The following is a 19,042-nucleotide window of genomic DNA, read 5'->3' on the forward strand; positions in this document are numbered from 1 at the left end:
TATTTCTTTCATTCATAGCGATGTTTTTTTGTTTGTTTTGATTTATACTTGTTAACCTATAAATTGCCAGTTGAGTAAAAGGTCCGGTGGCATGGGCAGGCATTGGGGTGCATTGTATTCCCGCCTGGACTGTTTGCTGTTTTTACCTCAGAGCGGCCAACTCTCTGTTATTCCTATCGATTTGATACAGTAGGAGCTTCCACACTCCAATATTGGCGCCTTCTTTCTATCACTTTTTTCAGCCATTAAAACGGTATAATCGTTGTTAACACGTCGTGACCTGTTTTTCCGAGCGACCTTTAAACGCAACATGAGCGCTACGACGCTGGAGCTGGGTTTACATCTGTGCGGCTGCTGTGTAGAGCTACGCAGGTGTGTGTTAGAATCATGGTAGCAAAACGCAAAGAACTTTGCAGTTTTTCCCTAAAACTAACCGACTGAGTTGAGTAATGCTGTTGGATGTAGGCAGTGGCGCAAAAAGTGGGTATGCAGCGCATGAAACGCATAGGGGCGCTGCACCAGAGGGGGCGGCGCGCCGATGATGTCTTCGCGTACACTTCAGCGCGCCTTACGCTCCTTCACCTCGCGCACATAACGGGGTAAATGTAGCGAGTTTTATCTTTCACGTTTCTTCGTCTCGGGGTGAGGGGTAGAGCGAGTCAGAGGCACAGACAGAAAGGTGCAGCATTATTTGCCATTTTGTAGCATAATCAGTTATCAAGTTTTCATCAGTTATTCAGAAATGACGATTTCGAATAATATCAAAAGAGCTAATGCATTTTTCTATCATGGAAAATAATTATGCATGTTTTTAGTGAATAAAAATTCAAAAGATTTGGTGCATTTTTGAATTGAGTCCCTATTAATACCAGTAAATAAGATCCAGTGCAGCCAATAACCTTTCGAAGTCTTAAAGGGTATTATATATTTTACAGTCGCATAGTATCATTTTATAGCATATAATCAACTACTTGTAACCTTCAGTTGGTATAAAAATGCTTTGTATCAAATATGACTTGGAAGAAATTTGACTTTGGAATTTAATGCTTTGAAATTGAACCTGTATCTCTAACTCCTGCTCCTCCCACAGGAGATTAAAAGATTTCTCAGACATGAATGAGAAGGTGTGTTTTTGATGAGGGAATCCCACAGCAATATGATGAAAAGCTCAAAAGGTGGATTTTGGATAACTGTACTGTTTGATTTCAGACAGAATGGGTCAGGAGAACAGCGCAAAACCTAAAGAGCCAGACATCAGTCTCTTCATCCCTCAGTCGTTTCCTGCGACTGAAAAATAATATAAATAGAAATTTAAATAAGTCTATCATATGGATTAATAGCAAATTAATAAATATTGTGAAGAGAAACCGCTTATTTTTTCAACATTAAAAACGTTTGTTAGGATTGTGTAGGAAAAATGTTATCTTTTATAAATTCAGTGTTTTGTGGTCAATATTATTTCACCATTTTATTAATGTGGGTTGCCAGTTTGGATCAGGCTTCCTATCAAGCTATAAGAATGATAGAAAACTTGCTAACAAAATGCCTCAGACCTGCAGCCCATAGGCGGTTCTACACAGGCTAACAGAAGTGGCTCTTTGGCTCACTTACATATTAAATGATGAAATATAGCCCTGTTTTCTGTTTCATTGTTTTTTAATTGCCCTGTAGGCACCAATTTATTCATATTTATGTACATTTATTATTTTTGACACTATAATTAAAGATGAGTTGTATAAGTTTATGTTACTGGGGACGGAGGGGGGGACATGCTCGCATACACCTCAGAAAGTATGTAGTTGCGCCCCTGATGACTAGCTAATTGTTACTAATTGCTAACCGCTAATACTGCTAAAACAAACACATGGAGTATATCTATTGAAGTATGGCCAAATGATTCCTGTCAGGTTTTTGAGCTTAAATTGAAACATAATTGGTGCCTTGACTTTACTCAACAGTAAATTATAATAATAATGAAGAGAACATCAATGTAGTCACACAAGAATGTTTTTTATAGCACACATGTTAATATAGAGAAATACAGAAAAGACTGATCTTTCGCTTTTTACTTTTTTTTACATTAACATAATTTTCCTTTTAGTTTAACTAAGACTATGCTTATGTCTTTTTAAACCCCCTTATGACTCTAAGTATGAAATATGATCCTAGTATGTATAGTACATAGATTTTTATCTGAACTGTGAGGCTGTCAAATCCACCATGTTCCACTACCATGACAGATAAAAGTTAAAATCTCTAAGGGATAAAGCAGAGGAACTATACTCTGTTTAGCCCTTTTGGTATCTGCTAAAATCTGGATCTCATGCATTCTTGCAACCTGAATGAACAGCAGATATGTCTCAGTATGTCTAAAAAGCACAGTTTTATTTAATAGAGGATAACTGTGATGACTTCCTGAGACCAAATTACAAGGTGTTAAACTAGGAACTAAAATTAATTTTTCTTCATATTTGATATATGTAGTATTTTTTTATAACAACTGAAGTTAACATAGTTAATTGATTGTGCTATAAAATGGAAATATGTGCCTGGAAAACACATAATTCTGCCCCTTTAATACTTTCAGTTTCTGGGCTTCTAGCAGCTGTTTGGCACATAGTTTCCAGTCTTTAGAATTTAGTCCAGCTAACATATTAGTAACAAAAAATGACAAACAATATTAAGGTTTTACAATTACAGCATTAGCCTTTTGTAAGCAATAGGAGTATTCCATAAAATTTAGCCAAATAGCCTTGATGTGTCAAATTAATTCCCTTTGAAAATGAGAGCATCAGCAGTTAAAAGGACATTTCAGAAAAGCTTTTTCCAATGAATTCTGTCTTGAATTCCAATGCATTTCAACTGGCTGTGTTTCCTCTCCCTAGACAAGTTCCAAATAGAAGCTATTTCTTGTTATACTCAAGTACAGTTCATGCTTAACTCTAGTCTAGTCTGCTTTCCCTTTTCACAAAGAAAATCAGTATTAGTGTGTCACGTTTTATTTTTTATTTTTCACGTACTCTGTGTTCAGAGCTCTTATCCACTCTCACAACCACTCCGCTCTTTGTGATAGCATTAATTGAGTCTGTCTTGCAGAAAACCAAATTAGAATGAAATAGCCTCTGGTGTGTAGGTGCAGAAATCCAGGTTATTATGATTAGTTTTCTTGTGTGTTTGGATTTGCTTGAGTTATTAGTTATTTATATCCTCAGAGTACTCTGCATGTCAACACAATGAGATCTCTCACTAAAGCACATCTTTTGTTTTTCTGAAATTTTTTGGTATTCTTTATTCAATAGCGCACATTCATCATTTTGTTCATTTTCTCTGACCTACCCAAGGTCAGGCCCTGAAGGTGTTGTCTGGGTTTCTCTTCTGGGCCATCTTTCTCTCCAGCAAAACTCTACATCCCAAGGCGTTTTCATACCAAGCTCATGTAAAGTCCCTCTGAGTTCAGGGTCTGCCCCGGGTTCTCCCACCAGTGGGACCAGAAATTCCAGGTGTCCAAGAAGCATTTCAGTCAGGTGGCTGAAGCAGATTTACAAAATGGATACATATGGTTTGCTTTGTGTTCCATGTGGTAATTCAAACCCAACAGAAGGATGTTCCATACCTGCTTTCACATCTGGTAATTTGAAGTAATTTTCTTTATTCTACCCATAGTCTGAATTAAGATAATGGAAACAGTAATGCTTGTTCACAGATTTAAATTTAGTATTGAAAAGACAGCATTTACAATATTTGTCTTAAAAATCTGAAGTTTACATACATAGTGATTACTGTCTTTTTAAACAATGAGGGGAAAGTCTAGATGACGTCGAGGATTTGGAAACTTCTGATGGGTTAACTGACGCACTTACGTTAACTGGAGGCTCACCTATAGATATGTTTTAAGACTGCACCAGTAACACACTGCTTTCTGGTTAGACACGATGGGAAATCAAGATATCGGGAAGACAAAAAGCATGTGTGATTTTATTCTGTGTTTGTTAACTTCTGGCATACATAAAGGGAGACCCTGAGAGAACTTCTTGCCATGGGAGACCCTCTCTGTGCTGAAAACCCAAACCTAGCAGCTAGAATCACCCAGATATGAGCCACAATCAGGAACACTTGTGCTACTGACTGCATTCTTCCTTTTTTCAGGCAGCTGATCTCCAGTTAGAAGACATATCAAGTTTTTTTTTCCTCACTAATTTCTCAATATTATTTTCTCCCTCTTTCTCTTCTAGCTTGCCAAAGTAGTGACTGTGTTTTGGCTGTGAAGGAAAGAGCGTGAAGCCGCAGACCCCACTTACTCTGTGAGTACTCAATCAGTGAGAAACATGCTTGTTGTTGGCCTTTGTGATTTATTGCCTGTTATGAATGACCGCGACCAGCAGCTGTTTTTCCAGGTAGGGGGTCGTGATCACACGCGGTTTCTTGGGAATATGTGTCTGAACAGATGTCTGTGGTCTCTTCTATGTATTCCAAACTTATCGTTTCTGAGGTCAATGCTCACATCAGTTTCACAATCTGAAAATTACATTTCTTTAATTTATACTGTCATGTATTCATTAAATTACAACTCAATGTTTCGTCCATTTTTCAGTTAAAATTTTTTTCAGTTTGTTCCACATTTATGGTGTGTGGAAGCTGAATGCTGTTTCTCCATGTTTAGTTCTGGTTTTAAGCGCTAAAGCATGATTTGCATGCTTACGCTGATATAGTTCCAATAACATTCAAATAATTTCCAAGCTTTTTGTAGAATATGTTCCCTCTCAGGGCAAAAGCATTTTTATGAAGTGGAGCTGAACTGTTTGAGACATCTGAGAACTCATCCCTGAGAAACTGATTACTAACTGAGGTTGCTTATCTCCTCTTTCTAAAGGCTTTCGGAGTATTTTGAGAGTAAAATGTGTTTGTGTGTTTTGAGAAGCAGTTTTGTTAAAGAAGTCTGTAATTAACTGTGCTAAGCTCTTATGGTTTTTCTCTTCCTATCACGGTGTGTAGTATTCTCATGCACAACATGTGGCGGTTTAGCACCTAAGCTGCAGCACCTTTTGCCCCCTGGGAACTGACAGGATCTCAGATGAACTGTAATCCTAGATCAGGAAGCTTTTTGTTTTTTTGCAGGATATTTATTACTTAGTGTTTTATAAATAAAGATGAAGCTGGATGGTTTGCTGGCTCCTGGAAGTGTATTCAAAAAAAGGCACCGTCATGCTGATGTCTTTATGGAGCCCTGCGCATTGCAGAAAGTACCTGTTATCCAAAACGGGTAGGAGGACGAGAGGGGTCTTAATTAATACTCAGAAGGCTGCAGAGAGATCATTTATATAGTCACATGTTTAACCAATTACTCAGAGTGTAATGAAGTGGAACATGGCTCAGCAGAGATCCCAGGACACCATACAGTTCCCCTTTTTCTTCTTGTGCTAATTTGGCTGCTAATCTACTGGAAACATTAAAGCAGGAATCTCTTTCCATCGGATATCTGCGTTTATCCGGGTCAGAATCCAACAGTGGTTTAGGAATTTCTACGCTGATATCTCAGCATCGCCAGCTAGTCGGAGAAACAGAAGGGGAACACATTGATTGTGCTAAGCTCTTAATGTAAAAAAACAAAGTATTTTTGTCTACCTTCTTGTGCAAATATTATGGTACATTTCAAACAAAAGTAATTTACAAGTAACTTTTCAGCAGGCGATGTGAGCTTGTGTTAAGGCAATAACTCCTTAATTTTGATCAATAAAAAAGCTCGTATTGTTCACTTACAGCAAAACATTTTTTACATGTCATAAATGAAAAAATTCTGCCAGTGGAACTAGTGCTTTTGTTATATTAAAGCTGCATTTAATTATTATTATTATTATTATTATTTTTTTTTTTACATATTTGTTGAAACTGTCACTGTCTTGACAGTGTGGTATAAGATGGACAATCTGTGAAAAATCTATATCCTCGGGCTTCTGCCAGTGCTCCCGCCAGTGCTCCCAACAACCAACCAGAGCCAGGGGCGGGTCTTAGTGATCTCAGTCATAAAACTGATCTGCAGATGGCGGTGTGCATTTGTACTTTCATAAACAATATGCTGTTGTGTGACGCCAAGGTTCTGTTTCTGTGCATGCAGGTCACTTTGTGGATGTAAACTGTCCATACGGAAGTATGGTTGCAGAGGCATATAATGAGTAGTATGAATGACCATGCCAAAAAAAAAAATTTAATTAAAAAAAGTCTGAATGAAGTATCAAAACCTGCTGTGAGAATGTAGCCTGTGAACAAAATTCAATTTCATGAAAGTATGACTTATAAAAGTAAATACGTCATACTTTAATGACTTATTTTGTAGTGTGGAATGTAAGAAAAGGCATGATCAAGTGATATTACTCAAGCACAGAACAATTATCGACATTAGGAATGAGAACAGGTGATCCATTAACTAATGGGTCTGGGTATGGAACACAAACCCTGCCAGGTAGAAAGGCTACGGCAGAGTTCCTCCATCAGTGTGCTTCTGTCTGAGATTTTACATGCAGCCTCATATAATCTGATGCTCGTTTTTAGTCTATCGGATCAATTTCCAATATTAATATCGGATTGGGAAACCTTGTATATTTTGCTGAAAAGTTACCTATAAGATAGTTTTTTCTTATTCAAAGTGTAGTTAAATATTTGCACTAGAAACTAGAGCAAAAATTGGTTTGTGTTTTTTCAGTGCATGCCTAAGTGTTATTTGTGACGGAGAGTATCCCTTCCAGGCACCATTAGCCATCTCCCATCCAACACCTCAAACTGAGCATCTACCACATGCAAAAATGAATCACCATTGTTTCTTGTTAAGGGTATGTAAATTAATCACATGCAACTTCTTTAGGTTTTTTGGACTATAGCCAAAAAAACCAAAAAAACAAAAAAAACGCACCCTCTGGATTCTGAGGATCCATAGATCATGATAACAGAGTTGTTGTGCCCCTCACTTAAACATCTCCAGGAACTGTCTTCTCAGCATTCCCAGCTGCTGTATTTGGGGTACGTGCCTTCAGGAGCCCTGAGTGTGACTTTGAATACGAATCAAAGCAGAGTCACATTTGTGTGGAAGTGGACAAAATAAAGTTGATTAGCTGGAAAGCAAGAGTGGACTGCAAATGAACATCGATCACTGGGCAGAGCAGGTCTACTAATGACTTAAAATGCTGCAGGGGCTTGTTAGTCAACCTCTGTGATGGGCATTAATGCTTCCCGTAGCCTCGCAATGCACTAAATGCTAACAATGTCATCATTCTTAATTGAGGAACTCAGTATTGGCAAATAATGGGCTTCTGATTCGCGCAGGATGGATGGATTATGGAGCATCGTGAGGAAAGTGCTGCTCTGAAGGTGATGGGTGAAGGAGAGCTTTAAATCCACTGAGTGCGCTCAACATGGCCCACTCTTTAGGCGTTCAGTTTTTACATCCCAATTAGCAGTCGGTACTTTATACTTCACACATCAACAGCTAGAAATGATTTTTATACAGACATTACCACCAAAATATTCATTTAATATGTTGGTCACTTGGTTTGAAATTGCAACCACAAACGTCACTTAATTGAGAATTTATGCAATAGAACCAAATAAAATTGTGAATTTAAATGTAGAAAAAGATGATTAAAAAAGGACTTCAACAGAGGGCTTATTGGACTCTTGATTTGCTATATACATGTGCAGATGCTTCCAATCTGTTTGCTGCTCATTTATCCCTGTTGTTTTGAGATGCTGTTTTTTGTTTTTATTCTGGTTTATTGTGGCCTGCTATGAGTGCAAGGCAGGAACCTATTGTTCTACACCCATTAAGCGGTCTCTTTATTTATTTATTTTTCTTACGTCATCGTTAATGCGGCCCGAACCGCTTCAAGCACCCCCACAAAAGTGGTATCAAAACGTTCAGCTTGATCCCGAGAAGGGAGCTATTACTTTTAGTGGGATTCTGAGTTAAAATGACTACATAAATTGAGAAAAGCAAGAAAAATTCAGGTTGAGTGTCTCACATAATCACTAACCTTTCTCTCTGAAACACACACACAGCACAGTGGAGGTCTGACTCCAAAACTCTTTTTAACTTCCCCTCACAGGCACAAATATCGGCCTATTGATCTCAAAGTTGGTCATGACATATACACATGCCTGCTCCCGTAAAATGTTTTAAAAATTTTGCTAGGGCTTATGGTTTTTTTGTCAGGGTCCTTGAGACCGGCGCTGGGTGTCTCACAAGTATAGAAACTCTGTCTCCAGCATACTGTCTGACAGAGAGAGCCAGCCCAGGTGCAGATAATTAATTACCATAACAACGGGTCCCTGACAGAGGCAGTGAGTAGTCTCACAAACAAGCACAGAGACAGGTTTCACAATGCATTGTCGGAAGAATAAATATGTTCTGTGACTATTCATATTTTGCTTACATAAAATTATTTCTCTGAATTTTTGAGTGTGAATTAAAATCCTTAGTATGAGGGTTGAAATTTTTTTTAGAAATAAACAATCACCCACTGTCTTTATGTTTTTTATTTTGGACCATGAGTGAGAATGGTCACTCATGGTCGCCTGTTGGACTGAATTTCACTGTGCATTTCACTGAGAATTTCACTGTAGGGGGGATCCAGGACAGCATAGCACTATGGTGGACCTGAAAAGCTTCAGTCATTGCACTCTGGTGGTGAACCATGTTAAGCATGTCTGACCTGCATGGATGTACTCCTCAGCGCAAGTCCAGCTGTAGCTAAAACACTGGGTCCAAAGTAATGGGCACACTTCTGCAGGCCCCATTTAAATTTCTTCAGGAATTTTCTAGTTCATTTTATTATTTTGTTTTTCATTTCTCTTACTTTGGGTTAGTTGTAGCCTCAAATGGGCTTATAATTGTATATTACTGTGATGTAGTAATTATAAAAGAAGCCTGTTCAGACTGGTACATGACTGAATTTAAAAAAGTGGAAAAGCTCAATAAAAATACTTTGGTAAGGAAATAAAGGACTTTAATATATCAATTTCTATTAATTAATTCTTAATTTTAATTAAGTTCTTTTTGTTTTTTACATAACGTCCCGAGATGGAAATTGTGCATTCATATATTTCTGGTACTTCCATAAATCTGATGTACAAGCGACGTCTGCAAATAGCAATGGATGACAAAGCTGCTTCTCATGGCGCATTGGAGGTTAATTTTTGCTTCAAAAAAATGATCTGATTGCGTGCTGGAAAAGACTATTGTGTTTAAATTTTGCTAAATGGAGTTAATATATCAGTGAAACTATTTAAGCCTAAAATATTTCAGAACAAGAATCTAGAGAAACCCGCGTACTTTTTTATAAATCAAGGACTACTTATTCTTAAACATGGGGAACCAATATGTAGTTTTATACTTTTTTTTCTTTTGCTCTTTCCTTTGGTTTGTTGTTTTGTTGTATTTCCTTCTAATTCACATAAAGCACTATGAACTTCCTTGTTGCTGAAAATGTGCTCTATAAATAAAATTACTTTACCTGACCTTAAAATAGCATCTCAATGCTAAACATGTAGCAGAAGCACAGATCACTAATGTCAGCATCCACATTTCTAAAGAAGTTCCATGAATGGTCATGCACCAGAATCAAGGTTAAATAACAGATTAAAAACGGTAAGTATTTTTTGTTGTTTAGCTCAAATGTCCATTAATTCAGTCATTTAACAGCAAAACATTTTCTTGAATTAAACATATTTATTTTATCCATTGCCACAAAATGCGATCTAGATCTGAATGGGGTTTACCTGGTTAAATAAAGGAAATAAAAAACAGAAGAGTGAACATACAATAAAAAGATAAAATGGAAAACTTAGACATGTAGAATAATACCCTATATTGGAATTGCGTGATTTTTTTTTTCTTAATCTAAAAACATGTCTTTCATGTTACTGTAGTTATTTTCACAGTTGTTTCCTGTCATGATGTGAAACATGTGACCCCGTTTTCCCTCTGTCACGCCACATGGGGAGAAACCCGTATGAAATGTGATTTTTAATTTTTTTTCCCTATAAGGCTGGTGCCAGCTCCTTGCAAATTGAACCGTTTCCATTCCCATCACTGATCTGTGCTTGGGCTAGATTCCACATGAATCAGACTATTCCATCTGGGCGCTTCACTTTTCTGTCACTGAGTGTAAACTTGACTTGTTTCAGCTCCTCTCCTCACATGCTGCTCAGTAAGTGCATCTGATTTTTAAGACTGATTGATTTTGGCTTTACCTAGAGGTTTTTAACACCACATTAATTTTAAGAATATATCTGAAAAAATATATATATATTACAGTGATTTAGAATTTCACCAGGATCCAATATATAAGCATATCATCTAACTCTATCAACCACTCACACTTCTGTTAGATTCATTTGGAATCTTCTTAGCTTCCAAATGTTTCGAATTTTAAAGTAATTCGAAACAGAATTACTTTAAAATCCCAGATATGGCTGCAAATAGGGAGTTTTTCACATCTTGGATCTCAAAGCAGAAAGAATACTTATGCTGTTTGATGGATACAGTTTCCTAACTTTTTTCTGTCTACAACAGCAAAATATATCAACTGAGCCAGCCTCATAAGCAAAGGCATCAACCAAAACTCCCATTATTGACCCATGCGTTTGTGTTTGATTGAGACCTGTGACAGGGCAGAAGGCAGTGATGACGAACAAAAAGTCAGAAAGTTAAAAAACTAAATCAATAACGATGGCTGACAAGATGGGGCTTGGATGATCTGCACTGAGCTCTCTCAGAATAAATAATGCAGAGTGTTGTAAATCTACTGCTCTTCGCCTGAAAAATGATTTTATTTTTGCTCCACTCTTCAGTCACAATAACTGATTTCTCTGTTCTAGTTAGACATCTGTCTGAGCCAGTTTATTCTGGGAACTGAAATTAGAAGATACAAACACAAGCAAAACTAAAAAATACCACTTTACACACTATATTGTTGAAAACATTGGATCATTTGGCTTGGTGTCCCATTCTTAACTCCTTAAAAAGCAGTGAAATGCCACATTCCATTTTACTTACTTGCAGACCCAAATCCTAGGCTGTCTGTTTAGACAGTCTAAGGTCTGGGAGGCGGGTTTCCTAGGAATTTTTTACCATTCTTCTAAGACAACATTTGTGAGGTCAGACACTAGTGTTGGATGAGAAGCCCTGGTTCGCAATCTCCACTCTAATTCATCCCAATGTAGGGATGCACAGAGAAATTAGCCACTGTAATGGAAAAATTTATAATGTGCTTCTCACCGCTCTACTGCTTTGGGTTATTTGCATAGTATTATCATATGATTGGCCAACCTGCTTTCACACAGGCCTTTACAGTGTTATGCAACAACGGGTCAGAGGGAGACTGTCTAATAAGTGTTACTTAGTGTTACTAGGTAACGAGTGTTACCTAGAACTTATCTGCCCCCTCTAACGTTAAACAGTCCCCTTTCCTTAACAGTAGACAAATGACAAGACCATCTGTGTTGGGCTCTACAGAATCCCTGTTACATAACCATCAAGGATTCATACCAATAATCCAATCCAGTCTCTCTTCTCTGACCAAAAGTTATAAAAGGAAGCCAAATCCACTGTTAGTCAGAGCAGACTTCACAGACTTCTTTGACTCTGTATTTCTGTTCTCACTTTTCAACTTTTTAATAAATTTATTTCTTCTCATCCAGACTGTTAAGTAATTTTTTCCATGACACCGCCCAATAAATCTGCCCCAATTTCCTAATTGTGTGAGCTCGATGATTGGCCGATACTTTGAAGCTGATTTTTATCAACCTCAGCAAATTTCTGACAACCAGCCACTGTCCTCTCCTGTGACAGAGGTTTGACTGACAGAGCAGCCCACCAGGTCATGTCTGCATGTTTGCAGTTAATACTCACCCCCCTGTTGCCAACACAACGACTTTCTTGCTATATTTAGCAAAACATTTCAGCCAACAAAATTGGTATTAGCCAAAATCGGAATCGGCAGATCGTGCTCTTTCTGAATAGTGCATGTTGGGATTTGGAAGGTTCTGCTCTTTATGGATGTGACACATTACATCTGCCATAACATTGTCATCACTCATATTATTTAATTTTATAGTTGGTTAATCACTAAATGGAAAAACAAACAAACAAACAAAAAAAAAAAACATAATAAAATTCAAACCAAATCTCAATTTCAATACTCTGATTGGTCAAATATGTAACTCCTGAATGACTCAGATAGTAGGTCTAGCTGTCACTTTCAGTGTTAAGCGTCATTCATCCCGAGGCAGCAAGTAACGCTGTCATTGGGTGATCACTGCCATGTATCAGTATGCATCAGTTATGTACTATAGTCCTGCATAAGTGAAAGACTCGGAGAGGGAGTTCTTGGTGCATTAGATACATGTCACAAATATTTGCTAATCTATCTGAGTCATAAAATGTGATTACTGTTAATAATTCACATATTTTTTAGATGGTGGTAGGAACAAATGTAGGTTATGAGATTTTTCTGGATGGTATTTAAAGTGCATGCTATCATTTTGAAAATAACATGTTTGTTATGTAGTCAGACCTGCTGATTTGACTCTTGTCATCAGCAACAGTTCTTGGAAACTCTCAGTAATCAGCATGAATGGCCACACTCATAATAACTCAGAATCTAAGATTCACTGCAGTCATCATCCTTAAGATTAAGTTCGAGTCCCTTGGGTCATTATTAACTTTGCAATGTTGAAAATGTTTTATACTGTTTAATCTGCTCTGTAATTAGTCTTTAAAACATGCCAAAGAACCCGTCTTCATTTTTTAAGTTTCTGTATTTTTTTGTTTAATTTGGCAGCTTTTCTGTTATAAAAACTTGTATAGGCTTCTGATGCCTAATTCTGCAAATGTTTCACTTTGTCATTCTGAATAAATAACTGTTTATTCTCCACTCATTAGTTTGAAACTCCCAGAGAAAGTCGGACCGTGTCTGATTTGTTTGTGCGAGGAACAAAAGCTAAGTTGTACATTCCTACGCAGGATTCATAACATATAAATAATTGAACACACTTCTTGGAGTTGGATCCATTGTTTACCTGATGCAAAGCTTTTGTTTCAATAATAAGCATATTGATTTTAGAAGCTTTTAAAAATGTACTCAGAAGGTTTGCATACAGTCTTGTAAATATAATCACAGCCCTTTAACTTTTTTACATTTTGGTCACAACCTTCAAAGGATCTTACAGGAATTTTATGGTACCAAAACCATGTCTGTTTATCTTTGGTGGATAATTTCCGATCTCTTTTTTCTGTTAAGGTTTGGCCTGTTGATGCCAATGAGGCAATCCAGAACCTTCTTTGAGAGAATTTGCAACGCTTCTCCAGTTCATTCAAAGATTCACTGATCACAATAATATGGTGACTTTGAAGTGAAAGAAAAATGGGAGATGGCTTTCAATCTTTTTGACAAAAAAAATTATTGTATATAAAATTCTTGTATATATTCACCTCCCTAGCAACAACTTGGTTCATGTCCGTCAGTATGAATTAATATTTAACGCATCCATCAAAAACTTCCTCACGAAGAGAAAATAAAAAAAAAACAGATGTAAGTCACTCTGGACTACAAGTAACAGGTCCAGATAAAATAAGAAAAAAGTGTGACTTATAGTATGGAAAATACAGTATTTACATTTGTATTGTTCTTCACTAAATAACTAAAAGACGGTCGAATGGGTAAAAACTCCTGGATGGATATTGCACCATTGCTCTCACTGATCATTTAAAAGCAAAGAGGAAGATGCAGGAAGGAATGGGAAAGTTTTTCACCCAGTATGAATTCCTCCCCACTGTATGTAAAGGCTCAGGCCAAAGAGCATGCATTTTTGCTCTCTTTCTTATTATCATTCATTGCCATGTAATAAAAACAGCAAGTACAAATTATTTAAATTTTATGTTTTTCTCCTCAGGACACTTATAAAACTGCTGGTTAAGTTAAAATTCATGTAAGTGCAACCCAGTTCATTGTGTTTCAGATCATTTTAGTCACAATTCAACATAGCCACCTTAAATTAAATTCTAAGAATGCATTATAATGCCTCCTCTCTTGTCCACCTTATGTTTTCATGCACTATTGTCTCATCTGGGAATGCACTGATGTGAAAACTTTGGGCAATATCCAATGCTAATATTGCTGTTATGGCTGATGACCAATACTTACCGATATTGCATATATTTCATCACCGTTTTGACACCTTTGAAAAAATACAAAGTAACCAGAAACAAACAGGAACACGATAAAAATACTTGGTCTGATAGTTTTTTTAGCATATCAGATCAATACATATATGTTAAAAAAAATGCTAGTGCCAATATATTGTTTGTCCTTAGTCTTATCAGTGTTGTAATGCAATGAAGAAATACTTTTTTCTGTCTTTAAGTAAAATTTTGATGTATCTTTACTTCGTAATTTATGTTTCTAGCAGCTTTCACTTTTACTTTGCTACATTTCCTCAATAAAATGTAGCAGAGTAAAGGCAGATTTACTCCGCTACATCTCCCTTAACCACCTTTGCTACTCATTTCTACAATATAAAATTAGAAAAAATCTGATTGGACAATGCCTGTTTGTTGGCAAGGGCAACAGACACAATCTAAAACTTTCTGCCAACCAACCAAGCACTGTAGAGGCGAGTCTCATGGAGCACATAAGCGGCAAGAGGGCTGAGGCATCAGGACAAGGTCGGCGTGCTGGAGGCCCAGGCATCCCTTGCAGATCCGGTGCCCGTCAAAGGACATGATGTACCCCGTCTGACAAGATGGGCACAAACGGACCGTACCACTAGAAAACATCTTTGCTCTTAAGACAGTGCTATCCTTTGGTGGAGAAAAGGAGGGGGCTGTTTGTCCAGTCTGACCGTTATTTATACAGACCAGAAACTCCCCATTCAACTTAAAGAAGCATGTTGAGGTATGTTTACATTATTTAAATAGTACAATTCATATTAATTCAGTCAAGCCAGATTCTGAGTCAGTGTTATTTAACATTAAAAAATAAAATCATAAACCATTTATTTTAAATATTAAATGGTAAAAATAAATGGCTGTTTAGGTATTTAAAAGCTTGGTAACTTTGTGCTTGCTTACTATTCCGATTAGCTTGCATGTTTAAGCCAGTTTTTTTGTCCAGTATGTTCAATCATTTAAATCTACATCAAACCTATTAAACATAATATGGTAAATTACGCTACGCTTTCTGGCATGATTTAACTGGTGGCGGAAGAATATTTCCTCCTTCCCCATGGAGAAAATACTTTTGGTTAGTCATTTGGCCAATTAGTGGCAAGTTGCAGTGTTGGTTTTAGTTTAATTCATGTCATAAATTTAACATAATTCATATAAAAGCATTGTTTGGTTATTTCCTTAATTACTTAAATACTTTGTAAATAATTCAGTATATTGTTGGGCTGATATGTATTAGAGGAACATTACATGTCAGATATCATAATGCAAAAACCTTTCTTAAACCATTTCAGATGTTTCTGAAAAACTTTAACTATTAGTAAAAGTCAATTCATTAGGTATGTCAATTTTTGACCTGTTTCGTGATGCGTCTTCTGAAGAGCTACTTATGGTCCACCACCTGCATGTGTCCTACTATCAAATTTTACCTCTTGAAATTTAAAGGAACTAGCTTAAATCATTTTCAAGATACAGTGCATATCTGATCTTTTCAAAAAAAAATTCTTACCATCAATGAGTGTATGAACTCCCTAGATATTTTTTTCTCTAACATTTTTGAGTTTTTGATGGGAAGTTATTCAAATATTTGACATGGAATTCACCTAAAGGACCGGGGTCTTCGATAACAGGCCTCGAGGTCCAGTGTACTGGAACCTCTATGTGTGTCCCCGGTCTAACACGCTTGAATCATCTCCAGTGTCTTCCTAATAATCCAGTTATTTGAATCAGGTGTTTTGGACCAAGGACACGTGTAAACTGGAAGACTCCGGCCCTCAAGGCCTGGATTTGAGGACCCCTGCTTTGTAATACTGACAATTATGCATGGGTAGTAAATAAAATCAAAATATCAGACCCTTTAATTAAAACTTAAATTTTAGGCCACATCATGTTGAAGACTTGGCTCAGTTTAGTTAACATGTATTTTCTTCAATATTTCAGGAATTGACTACATTAGACACACATGGAAGAGTCTGCTCTACAGTGAGCATCCAACCAATCCAGTTCATCTGACGACGATGATGATGATGTCACTTCTCTGCTTTGCAATTGTCTCAAGGATGAGATTGGATTCTTGGCCTGTTCAGCTGATAACATGGACTTAGTGAAATCATTCCTAGTGGTGTGCATGCTTCTTTTGAAGCTGGACTCTCCTCTACCAGCCTCAGCAGGTAGACAGCCACCGCGACATTTGTCATCAGTCCAAGAAGAACCCGACTGAATTCATGCAACTGAAGTTCTGAAGTTTATGTCATTGATATTTGACAAAATAAATGTTATCTTAGAAATTCTGTTTACTTGTACTTAATACTTTTACTTTAGGTACATTTTATATGGGAAATTTACTTTTGACCCTCAAGTACAATAAATGTCGGATACTTTAACACTTTTACTAAATAATGTTTTGTAAGAGACTTTAACTTTTACCAAGGCAAATTTATGGTAAGATACAGGTACTTTCAGTGAAGTATCACTTTGAGGTACTTTAAACAACACTGAGTATAATCACTGTTTTCTATGATCTGACCAGCTAACAATTTTCAGAGATTAAACACTTCCTGCAGCAGGATCCTGCTAATCTGTTGCTGCTTCTGCTTTTTTTTGTCCTCCACTTGCTCTGTGGAGATAGTGAAGCTGCAGTTTGCACCACATATCAGCTCCCACAGTATCAGCTGCTAGCTCAGTGCACAACATGAGATCCTAGCCCGGGTTATTTGGTTGAATGAATTATTAATAGCACACCGATTTTTCACGGCTTACTGCCTTTTACACATTCTCTTTTTTTTTTTCCTTGAAGTCGCAGATTACGATTGCATCTCGTAATGTTCACAGAGCTCATGTGGTCTCTTTTCCTCTTTCTTTTTTCACAGTTCCAAACAAAGGGGGTGTTTGCCCAGGAAGTGTTCTTCACTGTCTGTCAGAACAGGAATCTTTCACCTTGGAAAATGAAGATGTTGTTGCCATGGGAACTCTTAATCCTTCTGTCACTCAAAGAGTGCCTTGCCGGTAAGATGCCAAGACAAGTCTCCTTTCATGACATGGATAATATGCATATGTCTTTCAGAGAGAGAGGGTTTGCCTTCTTTTCCCTCACCTGTGTCTGGTTTATCATTTCTTTCGGAGAGCTGGTAGTGAACTCAAATAGAAGCATTCTTTTCTATTTGCTTTTATATTTGTGCAGATCCTACACCTACTTTGAGGAGGGAAAAGCGCAAAACATCTCAGATCGGATTGAAATTCAGCTTTGGTAGCGTATCATTTCTGAACCAGTGTGGTGCATTCTGGGTGTAGGAAAGTTTTCAAATTCATCTATCTTGTGGAGATGTTGGGTTTCTTTACCTCTCAGTGCCAGTCAGAGGTTTATATGTCACATATATACCACTCACAAAAAAGTTAGGGTTGTTTGGTTTTCTTGCTGTTCTCTAACAAGGAGCTTAAAGCAAACTCGACTTTTTTGAGCTTTACATCGTGTCAAAATGTTATTTCTTCATCAGAAACATATCTGGAGTGTTACCTTGATTCTTTCATGCTTGCTTGAGAAATCCTTTAATCTCCATGGCAACCATTCAGCTGTGCAAAACGCAGGTGAACCTAGCTCCGCCTTCAAGTTGAAGCTCTTCCTCAGAGCTGCAGTTTACAAGCTTCTGAGCTTTCGCCTCACAGAGCAGCTCTCTCCTGAAATCACCATACTCAGCTCCATCAGACTAGCCAGCAGCAATTAGCAAACACCTGTGGAACTGCATTCAGATAACTGCAGTTCAGCAAACACTGTCAATTGAAATCACCTGGACTGAAGCAAGGAAACACATAAAACATGCAGGACAGTGTGCCTTTAGGGCCAGCTTTGGGAAACGCACCTCACCACTCAACCAGACCCAAGGAGCATTTACACTGGATGAGAGACCAGTGGGCACTCAGTGCTGATGAAAGTCTAGTCACATTGCGTAGAAATGATGGCCGCCAAAGATGTTGGAGATGCTTTTTGCATCAACCACTGTTGTCACCAGACGAACCTTTGGTGGGAGTGTTACAATGTTGACAAGTGTATCTAGTGAATACAGAACTGCCCTACACTTTGAGTGGTACAGTAACAAGCCCATGCTTGTTACTGTACTTGCTGATGTCAATGTTACTCATTGACATCAGCAATCCAGTCATTTTGTCCCTGCATGATCAACACAGACCTAATATCTCCTTCATCATGGCATCATTAGGGAACGAGGGAACGAAAAGGAGGAAAGTTTGCAGCTTTCCTCCTTTTTACACACTTGCACAGAACTGCACTTGCACTACAAACAAATCCACTCACTCAGTTTAACCGTTAACACTCATGTATTTATTTGGAGCATGCATGGGATGCTGTTGAGCTACCTCTGAGAGACAAGGAGACCAGCATCAGACTCTAGATTCTGAAATACCTGCATGAGTTACTGTTGAGGCTTTCCTCTCCCTCTAAGAGCTCTCTGGTGTAACTTGGAGATTTACAACCAGCAGCCAGATTTGAGGAATATAATGTGTACCCAGATCAAGCCGACCGTTTACAAGTCATCACACAAATATACACTGAAATTTATACAGCATATGGAGCCGGCTCTATTGCTTTGTTATTTATGCCTCTGTTTCAATTGATTTAGCATCCTATCTCAAGTCAGCACTTCCACCGGGGTGTATCATGAAGTGTGCAGATGCAGAGCAGTGAGAGCAGAGGCCAGTGCTCTTCATCATATTCTGCAAGTAGTGTTGTGTTCAAAATGATAGCAGTGTATTTTAAAAAAAGTGAGTAAAGCTCAATATCCTTATAACAGCTTTTATTTCAATATAAAGGGATGC

At 37.6% G+C, this 19,042-nt stretch overlaps 1 protein-coding gene across 4 annotated transcripts in view; it reads left to right on the top strand.

Moving 5' to 3' along the window:
- The window catches only part of cntn6 (contactin 6), a 175,548-nt gene that overhangs the window by 79,355 nt on the left and 77,151 nt on the right, over positions 1–19,042 (top strand). For all 4 annotated transcript variants that reach the window (XR_001776630.2, XM_081607452.1, XM_017304949.2 and 1 more), the window contains 2 exons: positions 4,233–4,301; positions 17,083–17,218. Coding sequence is in view for 3 of the 4 variants with exons in the window: in XM_081607452.1 (XP_081463578.1) it covers positions 17,158–17,218 (61 nt within the window). In the remaining variant the exon portion in view is untranslated. The remainder of the gene's footprint in view (positions 1–4,232; positions 4,302–17,082; positions 17,219–19,042) is intronic.

Source organism: Poecilia reticulata, chromosome 5 (assembly GCF_904066995.2).
Source record: "Poecilia reticulata chromosome 5, P_reticulata-male-v2, whole genome shotgun sequence".
NCBI lineage: Eukaryota > Metazoa > Chordata > Actinopteri > Cyprinodontiformes > Poeciliidae > Poecilia > Poecilia reticulata.